The sequence below is a fragment of the Molossus molossus genome, unplaced genomic scaffold (assembly GCF_014108415.1).
Source record: "Molossus molossus isolate mMolMol1 unplaced genomic scaffold, mMolMol1.p scaffold_m16_p_1, whole genome shotgun sequence".
Classification (NCBI taxonomy): domain Eukaryota; kingdom Metazoa; phylum Chordata; class Mammalia; order Chiroptera; family Molossidae; genus Molossus; species Molossus molossus.
This window is the reverse complement of record NW_023425344.1, coordinates 85,413,352-85,429,678: the sequence shown is the minus strand read 5'-3', so window position 1 is coordinate 85,429,678 and position 16,327 is coordinate 85,413,352. Positions and strand designations below refer to the sequence as shown.

The 16,327-nt window shown below is 44.9% G+C and overlaps 1 protein-coding gene across 2 annotated transcripts in view; it reads right to left on the bottom strand.

The window, feature by feature from the left end:
* Positions 1-16,327, bottom strand: part of HADH (hydroxyacyl-CoA dehydrogenase) — a 49,356-nt gene that overhangs the window by 17,755 nt on the left and 15,274 nt on the right. For both annotated transcript variants that reach the window (XM_036241079.1, XM_036241089.1), the window contains exons 2-3: positions 3,388-3,516; positions 234-391 (exon numbers count right to left, since the gene is read on the bottom strand). In XM_036241079.1, the coding sequence (XP_036096972.1) occupies positions 234-391; positions 3,388-3,516 (287 nt within the window). The remainder of the gene's footprint in view (positions 1-233; positions 392-3,387; positions 3,517-16,327) is intronic.

Genomic DNA, 16,327 nt, shown 5'->3' with positions numbered 1-16,327 from the left:
ACAGAGGCCTGTCCCTGGATGAACCCTCCGTGTACCATGGGAAATTCCACCCTTGTTTGGGGACCAGGATCGATCAGGGCAGCCCAAGCCTCAGGAAGCCAACTGGGAATGGCAGATGCAGAGCAAGGGAAATAGCTGTGGGCTGCAGAGGGGAAGTGAGCTTACTGTCAGAAGAAGCCTTCCTGGGAGCAAAGCCCAAGCCTCAGACCCAACGAGAATGCCAGGGCACGTACTCTGGGGCAAACTTATCCAGCCTCTGGAAGAGCTCGTTCTTCACCTTCAGGTTCTCCACAATGGCCTCCACCACCAGGTCCGTGCTGTGGACTATGGATGCTGCGTCCGTGCTGGTCGATATGCTGCTCATGGTCTTCTCCACAAATTCACCACCTGCCTATTGCAGGGGAAGGAAGAACATTCACTGAGCTCAACAGGAAATGGTGCGGGGTTTGCTGCTAAGGTGAGGGAAAGAGGAGGGTGAGAAAAGGCCTCATACCCCAGACATAACTTGAATGCACCCTGAGATGCTGAGAAATAAAACTCCCTTTGTTCCTGCTTAGGGACAACAGCATCTCCATGGACGTTAGACACCAGGGCAAGAATTCAGCCTGTGGGCAACCCCAGCTGTTGGTCAACTTTCCCTGTCGTGGATATGCCGTAATCTTCCCAGCTGTTGGCCAGCTCTGCTCCCGTTACCACTGTCTGCTCACGGCGCCTGCACTGGCCTGCTTATCTATTCCCAGTGACAGGCTGCACGTTCTGGTCCACGCAGACTGTAATCTGTCCTTCCAGAAAAGGGCGAAAACTTAGCTCAGGACCATCTGTTAGTCTGAGAGGTGGTGCTGACTAGTCCCCTCTCACAGGAGGTAGGGAAGAGCTGAGAAAGCCAACAGAGAGGGTAAGAAAGCCCAACTCAGCAGTCCCTCAGCAAACAATAATCGGCCAGCACCTGGTGCTTCAAAAACACGGCAGACACAGCCCATGCTCTCAAAGAGCTTCAAGTCCCATCTTTCCTCGTCGGACTCCAGGTCTCCACAGACAGACGTCAGGGCAGAGACAGGCAGTCCCTCTATCAGCTGCCATTTGGTTTCAAGATGTAATTTGCCCATGGGCATCAAAATGGTCATAATCAGCAAAAGCTCCCAAATCACCACGGAAGAGACAACTATCAGAGCTGTTCAACAGAAACATAATGTGAGAGGACAGGAAATTTTACAATTTCTATTGACTATGTTTTATAGAGCAAAAATAGTAAAATTTTTATTGGACTCAATATATCTAACATACTATAATTTCAAATGTAATCAATATTTTAAACACTTAGATGTTTTATATTCTTTTTCTTTCTACTAAGTCTCTGAAATCTGGTGTCTGTTTCACACTTTCAGCATAACTCAATCTGGACTGGCCACGGGCCAAGTGCTGAGCAGCCACTTGGAGCCAGTGCCCTGTACCAGTCAGCGCAGAGCTGGGGGAACACAGACGTTAGCCACACGGGCCACGGATGACACGCCCCTCCTCAGAGCATGTCCCTGGCAAAGGTGAGAAACGTCAGGAGACAACTCCTGAGCAGTGACTCTTCAGAAGCTCAGGCACCTGGGCACAGGGTCATCTATTTACACAGGATGGGCAGAGTCTCTGCCCACAGGGGATGTCTGCAGAGCAAACAAGTGAAAAATGCAGGTTATCTGGGTTCAGACTCTCTCTGAAAACTACAGGCACCGCCATCCCTCTGATCTTTAAAAAGTGATTAGATATCAAGAAAATGCAAAACCAAAACACGAGATGCCACTTTCACATCTCCGATGATGGCTTTTGTGAAAAAATGGAAAATAACAAGTGCTGGCCAGGATGTAGAATATCTGGAACCTGCACACACTGCGGGTGGGAATGTAAAATCCTGCAGCCACTATGGAAACCAGTTTGGTGGTTCCTCAAAAAACAAACAAAGGATTATAACCATATAACAACCCAGCGATTCCAATTCCACTTCCAGGTATATAACTGAAAAGACTGAAAGAGGGACTTGAACAGAGAGTACATGAATGTTCATTGCAGCATTACTTGTAACAGCCAGAAGGTGAAAACCACCAAGTATCCACTGACAGATGAATGCATAAACAAAGTGAGGTATACACATACAATGGAATATCATTCAATCATAAAAAGGAATGAAGTTCATGGATCGGCCTTGAAGAACTATACCAAATGAGAGAAATCAGTCAAAAATGAACAAATATTGTATGATTTCACTTACATGAATGAGGTCCCTAGAATAGGCAAATTCGGAGGCAGAGAGATTAGAGGTTAAGAGAGACTGGGGGGAGAAGGGAATGGGGAATTATCGTTTATTGGGTACAGTTTTCGGAAAGATCAAATTTTAGAAATAGAGGTCATGGTTGTACAAGAGTGTGAATATAGTTAAAGTCACTGAATTAAAATGGTTAAAATGGCACATTTTATATTATATATTTTTTACCACAATAATTTTTTTTTAAATCCTCACCTGAGGTTATGTTTTTTTTATTGATTTGAGAGAGCGAGAAAGAGAGAGAGGAGGAAACACTGACGTAACGTTTCATACTTCTCAACTGGGGATGGAACCTGCAACCGTTTTGTATGGGACGATGCTCCAATCAACTGAGCCACCCGGCCAGGGCGATGAAAAGGTTTTTAAGGATAACTAGACACATCCCTGTGGATAACCCCACCTGCACTCTCCTCTGCCTGTCTACGGAGGATTTCCATTCAAGCCGCAAGGAAATCCATCTTAAGCAACGTCAACAGGGTGACAGGTAAACAAAAATTCACTGGGGTGACTTTTGCAGCAGTTCTAATTATTTGTGAAGGTCCGAGGAAAAGGAGCCGGTAGACCAGCGCTCCGACCTGCCACGCGTTCAAGTTCTTGTACCTCTTCTGCTGCTGGACAGTGACAATGACTCTCTAGCTTCCTCTCCAGCCAGTACATCAACAATAGGCATAAGGTATTATCTAAGCAATCAAAAGTTTCCAACTAAGTACAATGTTTACGATGTCATTTTCTTTTTAACTTGCAAGTACAAAAATTATCTTGCTGTTTCTCCCTCATCCATCCTTATAACAAAACAGGTGTCATTCAATCCCAAACTCTCGGTGGATAGAATGAGTTCATTACCCACAAAAACTCTGTCCTCAACCTCAAATCCTACCCAACAATATGGTTATGTACTCTTGTTTTCTAACCAGTCTTCTCTGTAGGTTTAGTGATTTATTATTATATTAGTCTAAAGTTACGGAGAAATGCATTTTACATAAACAAACTGCAGAAGTAAGCAAAGGCCAGCACCCTTGCCTCCACCCAAAGAATGTGAAGTGGTCAGAGGACTGAGGATATTGAGAACAAGAAATTACCGTGGGGTTTTCTGCAAACTTCTTCTTGGCGATTTTCTTAAGGCTTTCCTCAATTCCCTTTTTGGATTTTGCCAGGATGTCCTCTGCTTGGTCCACCAACACTACTGTGTGGCCAGTTGCGGCAGCAACCTAAAGCAAATGATAAAAAATAAAAAACTTGTTTAGAAAAAAAAGAAAATATAAAAGTTAAAAAAAGAGTTTCATATCCCACATAAACTCTACCACCATTCCATTCAAAATACTAAGTGAACATAGTGAACCAACATTAACCAGACACACTTTTAGCTGAAACCCAGCTTTCGCCAGGCAGGATTCCAAACCCTCACGTGAACGACGACATCCTCTAAAACCTGTGCCTGGCCTAAATCAGAGTTCCCAAGGCCACGGTGCCACGACTCCCGCGCTGCTCTGTGCAACACGAAAGCCACTGAAATGAAGTAGAATTAAAACGTTAGTTCCTCTACAAAGTACACGATGGTCTAACCACTGCGCTGCACATCTGAAACTTGAACAGAATAATACTGAATGCCAACTGTGACTGAAATAGTGTTCTGGAAATCTCGTCCCGCATACACTGGCCATGCTCATGCTCAAGGCCAGCTCGCCCACCGCCCCCTCGGAGCTGGCGTCCTGTCCTGTGCAGCTCTGCGCCTCAGCTCTTCTCTGCAGACTTTGAACACTAATAACGGTGCAGAAAGGCTCTTGTCCCTAAGGACTGTTTAGTGACCAGACTCCTGTTTAGGAGGGCAATCTCCTCCCTCCCCCATGCCCACCCTAGCTGAATGCTGAAGACACTTCAGCGAAGCTGCCAGAAGTTTGAATGTAACCAGCTTAGTTCAGCCACAACCCTACGTCATCACAGTCTGCCCATGGCTTTGGCCAGGGCTGTGGAATAGTTGCCGTGGCTCAAAACAGATCATCTGGTCACAGCAGAGGCAGGAGTTATAAGTGAATTCATTCAAGCCATAAGTAAGAGGGCACATGACCTAATGCAAATATAAATGACACGGGAGCCAGACACTGAGATGCCCTCTCTGGGCTGAGAAGCTCGGGCAGAACCCCTGCTTCGGACCTTCTCTGGCACTGAGGCTGCGTAGGAGAGGGCAGGTCAGCGAGAATGAACCTGCTGGGGACAGTGAGACGTGCAGCTAACCCTTGAACAACACGGGTTTAAACTGCTCAAGTCCACTTATATGTGGGTTTTCTTCAATAAATGTATCTTTTCCTCTTCCTTATGATTTTTGTTTTCTTTTTTTGTTAATTTTCACCTGAGGATATTTTTTTCCATTGATTTTTAGAGAGAGTGGAAGGGAGGGAGGGGAGAGGGAGAGAGACACATTGATTGGCTGCCTCCCCTATGTACCCCAAGCAGGGCTGGGGATCGAACCTACAACCCAGGTATGTGCCCTTGACCGGGAATGGAACCCATGACCCTTTGGAGCTTGGGCTGACGCTCTAACCACTGCGCCCCATCAGCCAGGGCTTCCTTATGATTTCCTTAATAACACTTTCTTTTCTCTAGGTTATTTAGTGTAACAATATAGTATATAATACATATAGCATAAAAATATGTTAATCGACAGTTTATGTTATTGGTAAGGCTACCAGTCAGCTGTGGGCTATTAGTGGTTACGTTTGGGAGTCAATAGTTATATGTGGATCTCTGACTGTGCCATGGGTCAGTGCCTCTAACCCCACGCTGTTCAAGTGTCAACTGTGTATTATTCTAAACCACCGTCAGATGTGAGATTTGTGAAACCACGCAACTATAACTCAAAGAAAAAAACCAAAAAGGAAAAACAAAACAAAAACAGCAGAAGAGCAAAACTTAAAGGCAAAGAGGTTCAAATCCCAAAGATGGATTTCCACAGAATACTTTTATAATGGTAAGACAGGTTTTAAATGGAAGTTAATTACAATCCTACCCCTACCCCCACCCCAGCTTCCTTCCAGAAAGCTGCAAGTCTGTGCTGTGGGGCCTGGAGATGGTATCTGGTATCGGCACTGCCAATGCCTCCAAACCCACCCAGGAACCCAGAAAAGGAAGCACTGCCGGGATCAGTCTGACAACCCCAGCAGGGCAAGGGGGTGAAGCAGGAATGGTAGTCATCTTGGTAAAAGGTCAGAAGCAGGCAGTCAACTTTCCCTCTGGGCAGAAACCCAGGCTGCAGGCTGGTAGGCAGGCAGTACCATCAAAGTAAAACCATGTCCAGAAAGCAAAACACCCATCGATCCAGACCACGGTTCTCCCTAAGTGATGACAGATCAAGGCCCATCTAGCCAATACCTCAACACTGGACACAAATGTGAACCTCTAATTCAATAAATTCAAAGTAAGAGCAACTTTAGAAACTGCAGAAAAGACAATACAGCAGGCTTGAGACTGTTTACACATACCCTTGGCTGGCATCTGGAAACTCAGATTTGGGGAGGGTTCCCACCATTCCAATAAGAACGGTTTTCTGCACCTGGACTCTGTGCAACGTGGTTGATGCTGAACACCTGCTTTCCTTCTGCGAGTTAGGAATTCTGGTGCCTACTAGGCAGAGGATGCCTATGTGACCAGCCCCAGTCAAAACCCAGGGCTCTGGGTCTCTAATGAGCATCCCTGGTGACATTGCACACATGCTGTCACAGCTTGTTGCTGGGGGAAATAACAGTGACTCCACTGGAAGAGAACTCTGGAAGTTTGAGCCGGGTCACTTCCAGACTTTATCCCGTGTGCCTTTTCCCTTCGCTGATTCTGCTTTGTATCCTTTTGCTATAACAAATTATAGCCATGAGCAGCTACAGCCATCCCTGGGTCTCCAGTATCCACAAGGGGATTAGTTCCTGAACCCTCTATGGCTACCGAAATCCACAGATGCTCAAGTCCCTTATATAAAATGATGTAGCATTTGCACAGAACCTATGCACACCCTCCAGTATACTTTAAATGATCTCTGGATTACTTATAATACCTAACACAATGTCAATGCTATGTAAATAGTTGTTACACTGTGTTGTTTAGGGATCAACTTTCTGGAATATTTTTTCTGAACGTTTTTGATCTGCAGTTCGTTAAATCCATGGACACACAACCAGCAGACATGGAGGGCGCACTGTTTAGGCTGGGTCCTGTGAACCCTTCTCGTAAATCACCAAACCTGGAGGGGGGGGGGGAGTGTTGGTGGGGAACCCTGACACAGAAACTAAGAAAGTAAATCTCAAATTCCAGATGGAGCTGGTGATGAAATCAAACTGCTTTGAGACAGGCGCCCCTGGGGAGCAACAGCAGGAGGCAGGAGGGTGACTGCTTACTGTGCATCCTCCGCAAGGCTGGGGCGAGCAGGCTGCTGGCTGGAGAACTGCTCGTTTTTGTTTTGGCTCCTGTGTTCTGCCAGTCCCTCCGGAATGACACAGTGATTTTCACTTTGTTCCTTTAACCTCTGACCCAGATCATTCTGGCTAGGCCAGGCATACTTCCTCCCGCTCCTGGCTGCCTGTCCCAACCCGCTTTCCCCACACTCCACCTCCAGCAGGCATCACTTGGGCTTTTTGGCCCCTCAAGTGTTGGGGGGTAGGGGATTCAAGTACCTTTGGCACAAGATGGAGCCAAAGCTGAAGGAAACAGAGGGGGGAAAAGAGGGCAGTGTCCTTTCCCTTAGAGACTTGGTAATTTAACTTAGAAAACATGAAAAACAAACAATATATGGTTCCACACGTGGACTGTCAAACAAAAACTGCCTTGGCGAGACAAGAAGGCTGGACAAGAGCACATCCAGAAAGGGCCAGGGTCCCGAGGAACACAGTGCTAACCTTAAAGGGGCAGAACAAGACGGGAGGTATGCCACACCTTTTGCTAGAAAGCCACGTCCAAAGTGGTCATCATGCTGTCTGATTGTGACAGTCAGGGGACATTTCTGTTGTTGCAGATGAACCTTATGGTTCTGTTTTTAGACGTGTAAGCAGAACCAAACCTGGAGAGGAAGCACCCCAGATATTCAAGTAAGCCTAGAGACATTATAAAAACAATAAAATTCAACCAAGGACAATGATGGCCAAAAAGCATTTCAGCCTAAATGCTGACTCTCCTCCACGACTATCAAAAGTTCCTCTGACATTTGCAGTTTGTCCCCGGCCCTGGTTGGGTCATGTGGGTGGTGGCCACTCGATGTGTCCCTTTCACGTTGATGTTTCTTTCTCTGTCTTCCTCTCTCTCCCTCCCACTCTGTCTGAACAAGAAGTGGAAAAGTGTCCTCGGGTGAGGATAAAAAAAAAGTCCCTCTGACAAACTGCCGTCACCTCTGCAAGAAGACCAGGTCATTCAGTCACCACCTGGCTTCGCCCTGTGTCTGAATGAGCACACTACAGACAACACACATAGTGGACACTGGCCAACAAACAACTATTATTTCAAGGTAACCTTCAAGGCAGCAAAGTGCACGTCAGGTGACCATGTGAAAGTGATGGAGTGTGTAAAACATTTGTTAATCTCCCCCAGTCACCCAGAAGAGAGGCCAAACCTGACAGAGGAGACCAGCAGATTTTCCTTCCCCATGTGTCAGTGGTCAATTCTGGTTCCGAAAACGTCCCTGAGTGGCACCATGTCTCGCTGGTCTGAAGAAGCTGCTCTTGTGGAACTCAGCTCAGGGTTTCTCCCCACCTCAAATCACTGGAACACTTTCTATAGTTTTGGACTCTCCAAATGTCTAAACTGGTATTTGTGGTCTAGTGAGAAGGAAACACTTGTGTGCTCTAAATGGTTATCCCTAGCAGGTTTTTTTATTTTTTTGTAAACACTTTCTACTTTAGTTATTCTTTCCTTGGTTAATAATTCACAAAGCTTCAGGAAAATACAAAGGAAGTCATGTGGTGTAGTTATTCCAAGACAGACAGAAAAAAGAAATACCTGTTTCAACCTAAAGTGAATATTGGTTGATCTGAATGGAGAAAATAGAGGAGAAAAAAAATTGGGGGGTGGGGGGGTGGGGATGTAGAAGAGGTTTAGGGGGTATAAATGGTGACGGAAGAGACCTGACTTGGGGTGGTTGAACACACAGTACAATATACAGATGATGTACTACAGAATTGTACACCTGAAACATGTAATTTTATTAACCAATGTCACCCCAATAAATTTTTTTATTTTATTTTATTTTTTTTTATCCTCACCCGAGGACATTTTTCCATTTTTGTACAGACAGTGGGAGGGAGAGAGGGGAAGAGAGAGAGAGAGAAACATCGATGTGAAAGGGACACATCGAGTGGCTGCCACCCGCACGACCAACCAGGGCCGGGGACAAACTGCAACCAAGGTACATGCCCTTAGCGGGAACCGAACCCGGGTCTCTCCGGACCGCAGGCGGGCGCTCTAACCGCTGAGCCAAACCGGCCAGGGCTACCCCAATAAATTAAATAAAAAAGAAAAAGAGAAAAAATTTAACTCTCTTTCATTTTATGGTGAAGCTCTATTATGCAGACCAAAATTAATTGCATAGCAATAAACTACTACCATTATGTGCCAGGTGGGTACAGGAAACATCGGGGGGGTAGGGGGGCACGTAGTGAAGTATATGATTATCCGACCCCTTTGCTGTACACCTGAAACTAACACAAAATAATAATATTGAAGGTAAACTGTAATAAAAAAATAAAAATATTTATTCTATAAAAAGAAATCTAAATCTGCACTATTGGACTTTTCTTTTTTAAAAAAGTAAATAAACTACCATTATAGCATAACTCCAAGTGATTTCCAGTTACAGCAGCATTTCATTCCACCCACCTTCAGAGAGCAACCCAACCTAATGCTCAAGTTCCTTGCAATCATTTCTTGCAGGCATACCCTAGGGATACAAGGTTGGCAACACGCCGAGGGCAAGGTCATCCTTGCAAACCCCAGTAGTGGGCCCACAGTGAGCACTCAATGCATAGCTGCTGAAGGAATCAGATAAGTGAAGCACATCTAGCTCACTGCCTGGTACGTGTTAGGTGCTTAATAAAATATCCAGAGGATTATGGAGCTGATGTTCCTCTCCTACTGATATGTCTAAATGGCCTACTACAGAGATGGATTCAGAATGCAAGCAGTTTGTCCCTGCCCGCAGTGATCCATGTCAGACCTGACAGCTGCATGATCCTGTCCCAGACTGGCCCAAACAGCTGGGGCAGCCTTAAGCATGGCTAGGTAGCCACAGGCCATTTAAAGGCCATGTCATTTCTTTCTAAATTATTATTTTTGTTTTGTTTTTATCCTCACCCGAGGACATTTTTCCATTTTTTGTTCAGGTAGAGTGGGAGGGAAAGAGAGGAACAGAGAGAGAGAGAGAGAAACATCGATGTGAAAGGAACACATCGAGTGGCTGCCACCCGCACGACCGACCAGGGCCAGGGACAAACTGCAACCGAGGTATGTGCCCTTAGCGGTAACCGAACCCAGGTCTCTCTGGACCATAGGCCGACGCTCTAACCGCTGAGCCAAACCGGCCAGGGCTCTTTCTGAATTATTAATGCACTTGTCTTATTTCTCCCTGAGAGCTGAAAGGGCTTATAGAGGCAACCGTCTCTACCCTCAATTAACTGAAAGAACATAAGCCTTTGAAAAAGAAAAAGGGCCAAATGAAACAAAAATAAGAGGTGCCTTGTACTAAGCACCTACTGTCGGTCAGGCACATATTTGTATATTCCAAGACTATTTCTGCTCCAACAACCCTGTTGAAGAAGACATCATCCCCATTTTGCAAAAGAAGAGAGAATCAGAGAGGTGGGCTCACTTGCCCAAAGTCACTTAGCTGTGAGGCTGTGCAGCCAGGTTCCAAGACACCTGGCTCCAGAGCTGTCTGCTGGAAACCGGTTAGAGGAGTACGGGAATGCTGCCTATTTGCTGAGACAACCAGATTTCAACAGACAATATAATAAAATGCCACCTTACAGAGATTTCGTGGTACTGATTATTCTGTATTCTCTTTTTCCCCTGCCTTACTTAGTAACTATGGTGGACTCAGTGATAATAAAAATACAAATTCCTCCTAAATACCTGCATATCAGTTCCTCCCAAAACTAAAGTCCTAACTAATACACATTCATGGTCCTTATGAAACTGGCATCAAGTTCCATTTTATAGATGAGGAAACTGGGCCTTGAAGAGGTTAAATAACATTTCCAAAGTCCCACAGCTAGTCACAACATAAGCAGCCTTTGGTTCAATCAAATCACAGTCCTATCCACAGCAAAGATGACTTGACAAATAAGAACACCGAAACAGACAAATGATAGTTTCCGTATGAGCATTAAAGACTCAAAGGACACTCTAAACACCCATGAGTCTAGGACAGAGGTTCCCAAAGTGTGGGTCCTGGAACAGCAGCATCACCACGACCTGGGAACTTGTTAGAAATGCACCTTCTCAGACTCTACTCCAGACCCAATGAATCAAAATCTGGGTTGGGGTCCTGGTGATTCTGATGCTCTAAGATCTGTGCTCAAATCTGACTGCAGATCAGAATCAGCTGGGAAATATTTAAACTGACCACCACCCTGGCCCACCCGCAGATATTCTGATCCATTAGGTCCGGGGTGGCACCTACACATTGGCATTTTTAAAACATCTTCAGGCGATTCTAATGTGCCCGAAGCAGCACTCTACACTAAAGACCCCTACTCACCCCAGCCACTCCTGGGTTGCCAACTATCTCCTCAGCCCACTGAGAGACCAGCAAATATCCATCCTTAAACCAGTAGGTCCAATGTCTTCCTGCTGCCCTCTGTCCAGGAGACAGTTCCAGACATTATCCAGAAGACACTATCCAGGAGAACCCCCTCTTCTTACCTCTCCTCAAATTCCCCAAGGAAAGGTCAGGCCTAGCCAGGCCCCCTTCTGCCTGGGATCTTAAACAACAGGGTCTGGCTGTATCTCTCCTAAACAACCTGCCTTGAAGGCCTTTCTTGAAGGTCAGGCCCCGCACATGTTTCCCCAGTCATGTTCTAGTTCCTTCCCTTGAAATGGCTCTCTTCTAGCCTTGATCTCTGGCCATGATTGCATCTACCTTGCCCTGTACTGATTTTGTTAGCTGCTGGCTCCTGGCTCACGCCCACCACCTTAAGCTAGCCACTTCCTGTCCTCCTTCTGCACAGGCCATAATGCTGGGAGAAATCCAGAGCCTCTAAGAGAAAAAAATCCCTTAAAAAGTCTATGAAGGTTTGCCATCCCTAGTAATAGCTATAATTTAGAGTAGTTCCCGTGTGACAGACACCAAGCCTATCTATTGTATCTCATTTAATTTTATTTATTAACCAATTCTCCAAGCGTCAAATGCCAATTTTAATGAAGTGTTACTTTACAGTTCTGTAGCTTGTTCTCTTGAAGATGAGATAATTATGATAGTAAAACCTGCAATAGATAAATATATAATAAAATTATTTTTGACATTTGGAACAGGAAAATTCATCACACAGTTACACTAGGCCTATAGCTAATTATTCATCAAGACAGTCTCCATGTGACCTGGGCCCCGAGGCTAAGGCTACCAGCCTTTTATCATCAATGGACCTTCCTCGATATTTTTCCCATAATAGGTTAATTACCCCTAGAAGTAAAGGAATTTTGCCCTAAGGTTATAGTTGCCCCACGTGTTGGGAGGTATTTGCAGTTTCCACGTATTGAAAACTGCAAATCATGAGCCCAGTGAATAACTGTAATTTTGACTTCTGTAATCACTGTCACACCCACTATTGTACTGGTCCCTTGGGGGGGGGGGGCAAAAGGGGAATGGGGCTTCTGTCTTTAAAATCGGAGCAAGAAGAATGGGGGCTGAGGATCTGGGGAAGCTGTACCCCCCAGCCTGCGGGTGTAATAAAGTGCTCCTTTATAATTCACCTGTGCGTCTCTGGTTATCTCGCTGACATGTTAGAACACATGGGATACACTGTTAACCACTGGGAAGCTCAGCTCTCTGGAGTTCACAGCTCTCACACAGCATTAAGCACCAGTCACACTGCTCCCTTCTCCCAGAAGTTTTCTTTCTTCAGCCTGTGGCAAATGTTCTTGAAAGAGGTGCAATGTCTTCACATGGCACAAATAGTACTCTGAATGTAAGTGTACACAGTGGCATTGATGTCTCAGATCTCACTAGTGATAAAATAACCGTCCATATCATCCAGAACATGCTTAACATTTTAGGATTATCAATGAAAGAAAAGCACATCATTTTAAATCTTGTAGATATTTGGATCCTCAAAATAAGCTTAAAGGCTCTAGTTTAAAAATCTATGACTTCGACATCCAGTCAAGATGGCGATGTAGGTAAACGCAGTACTCACCTCCTCCCACAACCACATCAAAATTACAACTAAACTACAGAACAAGCATCATTCAAAACTACCTGAAATCAAGCTGAATGGAAGTCCTACAACTATGAAATTAAAGCAGCAGCCACATCGAGACTGGTAGGAGGGGCGGAGGCGCAGAAGGGCTGGTCCCACACCCACATGTGGCAGATAAAAATCGGGAGGACACCTCGGCTGGGAAGGTCCTCAATGAGGAACATGAGGTCCCCGTCCCACACCAGGCACTCAGCTCAGGGTTCCAGTGCCAGGAAGAGACGTCCCCATAACTTCTGGCTGGAAAAACCAGTGGGAACTGAGGCTGAGGAAGGCTGAGGCTGCTGGAGCCCCAGGCAGCTCCTCTTAAAGGGCCTGCACTTGGACTTACTCAGACTTGCACCCTCCTGGCTCCAGGGTGGGGGAGGCAGCTTGAAAGGCACCAGAGATATGAGGAAGAACTGAGTTGCTTGGCATCAGGGCAAGAGCTGGAGAGGCAGCTTTCTCCTGGACAGACTTGTGGTAAGGCTGTTGTTCCTCTGGTGAGCCCTTTTCCCATGGGGCCAGCACATAGGTGCCATATCTGGGCTCCAGCAACCTTGCTCCAATTGTGTCACCCTGGTGATTCCTTGAGGCTGCGCCCAACCTAACTTTCAGGCCCACCCAAGCTGTTGCCAGTGGCTTTACCAGAGGATTGGCCTGTCTTGGCTCCTGCTTCAGATTTTCCTAAATTCCCTAAAACAAGCAACATCTGGCCTCAGTAAGCCCCATACCTCTCACTAAGTGGCACCAGGCCTGACACTAGAAGCAGCCAACACTGGTTCACAACTTGGCTTTGCCTGGGCACCTCCAAGCCCAGCCCAAGAAGCAGCAGCCATCTGCAGATCACTTTGTAGCTAGCTTATGCCTGGTGACCCTGGGTAGAACACAGGCAGTGGCTGACCTTGCCCCAGAGGGAGCACATCCAGTGAACAGCTTCGAAGCACTACCACCCAACCACCTCCACAAGTGACACACTCAAGGAGTGGACTCAGTGGGTACCAGAGCCTTGCAGAAGTAAGCCTTACTCTGAATGGTGGGCCCGTGCACAGATCCTCTAAGGCAGTCAGAGGTCAGTGGTCAGTTGGCACAGCCAGTCCTTGCAGCTCATCAGCCAGAGTAAATCCCTCCCATTGATGTGTCAATAACAATCAAGACTCAATTACAACAGAAGGGTGGGCAGTCCACATGAGGGGTGCACCTCAAGGGCCCAGATGGAGTAACCAGGGAGGCTGTGCCACTGAACCCTACAGGACACCTACTGCTATAGGCCACCCTATGAAGCCTATGAGACATAGCAACTCCATCCAATACACAGAAGCACACACAAGGAGGCAGCCAAAATGAGGAGAGAAAGAAACATGTCCCAAAAGAAAGAACAGAACAAAACTCCAGGAAAAGAACTAAACAAAATGGAGATAAGCAACCTACTAGGTGCAGAGTTCAAAACACTGGTTATAAGATGCTCAGTGAACTGAGTGAGAACTTCAAGGAACTTGGTGAGAATATCAACAATATAAAAAAGTACCAGTCAGAAATGAAGTATGCATTAACTGAAATAAAGAATAATTTACATGGAATCAACAGTAGAGTAGGTGAAGCCAAGAAGCAAGCCATCGATTTGAAATATGAGGAAGCAAAAAATACCCAATCAGAACAAAGAATCCAAAAAAATGAGGATAGTGTAAGGAGCTTCTGGGACAACTTTAAGCATACCAACATTCGCATACTGGGGGTGCCAGAAGCAGAAGAGAGAGAGAAATTGAAAACCTATTTGAAAAAATAATGACAGAAAACTTCCCTAACTTGGTGAAGGAAACAGACATACAAGTCCAGGAAGCACAGAGAGTCCCAAACAAGATGAATCCAAAGAGGCCCACACCAACACACATCATCATCATCAAAATGCAAAAAGTTAAAGACAAAGAGAGAATCTTAAAAGCAGCCACAGAAAAGCAGTTAGTTACCTACAAGGGAGCTCCCACAAAACTGTCAACTGATTTCTCAAAAGGCCAGAGGGAATGGCAAGAAATATACAAAGTGATGAAAACCAACAACCTACAATCAAGATTATGCTATCCTGCAAAGCTATTGTTTAGAATTGATAGATGTATAAAGAGTTTCCCAAACAAGAAAAAGCTAAAAATGTTCACCATCACTAAAGTGGTATTATATGAAATATCGAAGGGTCTCCTTGAAGAAAAAGAAGAAAAATATGAATAATAAAATGGCAATAAATACGTATCTCTCAACAACTGATTCTTATTATAAACAAAATGAACAAGCAGAACAGAAACAGATTCATAGATACTGAGAACTTTCTGATGGTTGCCAGATGGGAGGGGGTTTGGGGGATGGGCAAAAAAGGTGAAGGGATTAATAAGTACAAATTGGTTGTTAGATGAAAACCTCAAAGGGATGGCGGGATGGGGCACAGTAAGAGATAAACCAAAGAACAAATTTTACATAACCTTCAAGTTACTTTAGATTTAAGAAAAATCATTATTAGTTTGAAAAGGACAGGAAAAAAAGTTAATAACCGAAGTCTTTAGTCAATTACCAAGTGGAAAAAATGCTACAAAAGTCTGTGTTATTTTGGTGAGCAGATTAACCGATTTTGGGCCCAGCTAGCTGAGATACCAGGCAAAATGAAAGCTGGAAGACAACTACTGTGCAGTATGAACATCCCTGTGTCTTCAAAACAGATGAATGCTGCATTTCCTCTAGCATGAAAATATGCCCCCATCTGCTCTCAGAGGAGTTGTGGCTCTGTGTGTGTCCCTCTCTTGAGGGGCACCTGTATGAACCAGGTCTAGGATTAGACATAGACATATAAGCTCACTCCCCCCAACACAGGCTTCTTCTCTGTCACAGTGGAGAAACTGGAGCACCTTCATTTCTCAAATACTGCAATGTCAGAGATGGGCAAAAGCATTTACTGTTCATATTTATTAGTTATAGATAATCAAAACCATCTACTTTTCCATCAGGAAGATACCCTAGAGATCATTCAGTATGGTGGCTTTCCAAATTTTTTAGCCGTAAAACCCTTCTTCACAGGAATGCAAACAGAAGAATAACATGCAAAAAGAGGTCAAGGAAGGGGAGTATGGGAACCACCAAAGAGATTCACGAAAACTCTTAAGTCCATCAAAGCATAGTGTAGAAACCTCTGAACTAGTCACATCTATTAGGATGGCTATTATTTAAAAAAAAAGGAAATGAGTGTTGGCAAGGATATGAAAAAACTGAAACCCCTGTGAACTGCTGATGAGGATGTAAAATGGTGCAGCCAAAATGGAATGCAATATGGCAATTCCTCAAAAAATTAAAAACAATTACCATATGATTCAGCAATACCACTTCTGGGTACATACCGAAAAGAATTGAAAGCAAGGTCTCTAACAGATATTTGTACACCCATGTTCATAGAAGCATTATTCACAACAGTTAAAAGGTAGAAGTAACCCAAATATCCATCAATGACGAATGGATACACAAAACATGGTATATACATAGAATGAAATATCATTCCATTAAAAATATTCTACTGGGATATTATTCCCTAAAAAGGGAAGAAAAAATCAATCTAAAGAATTCC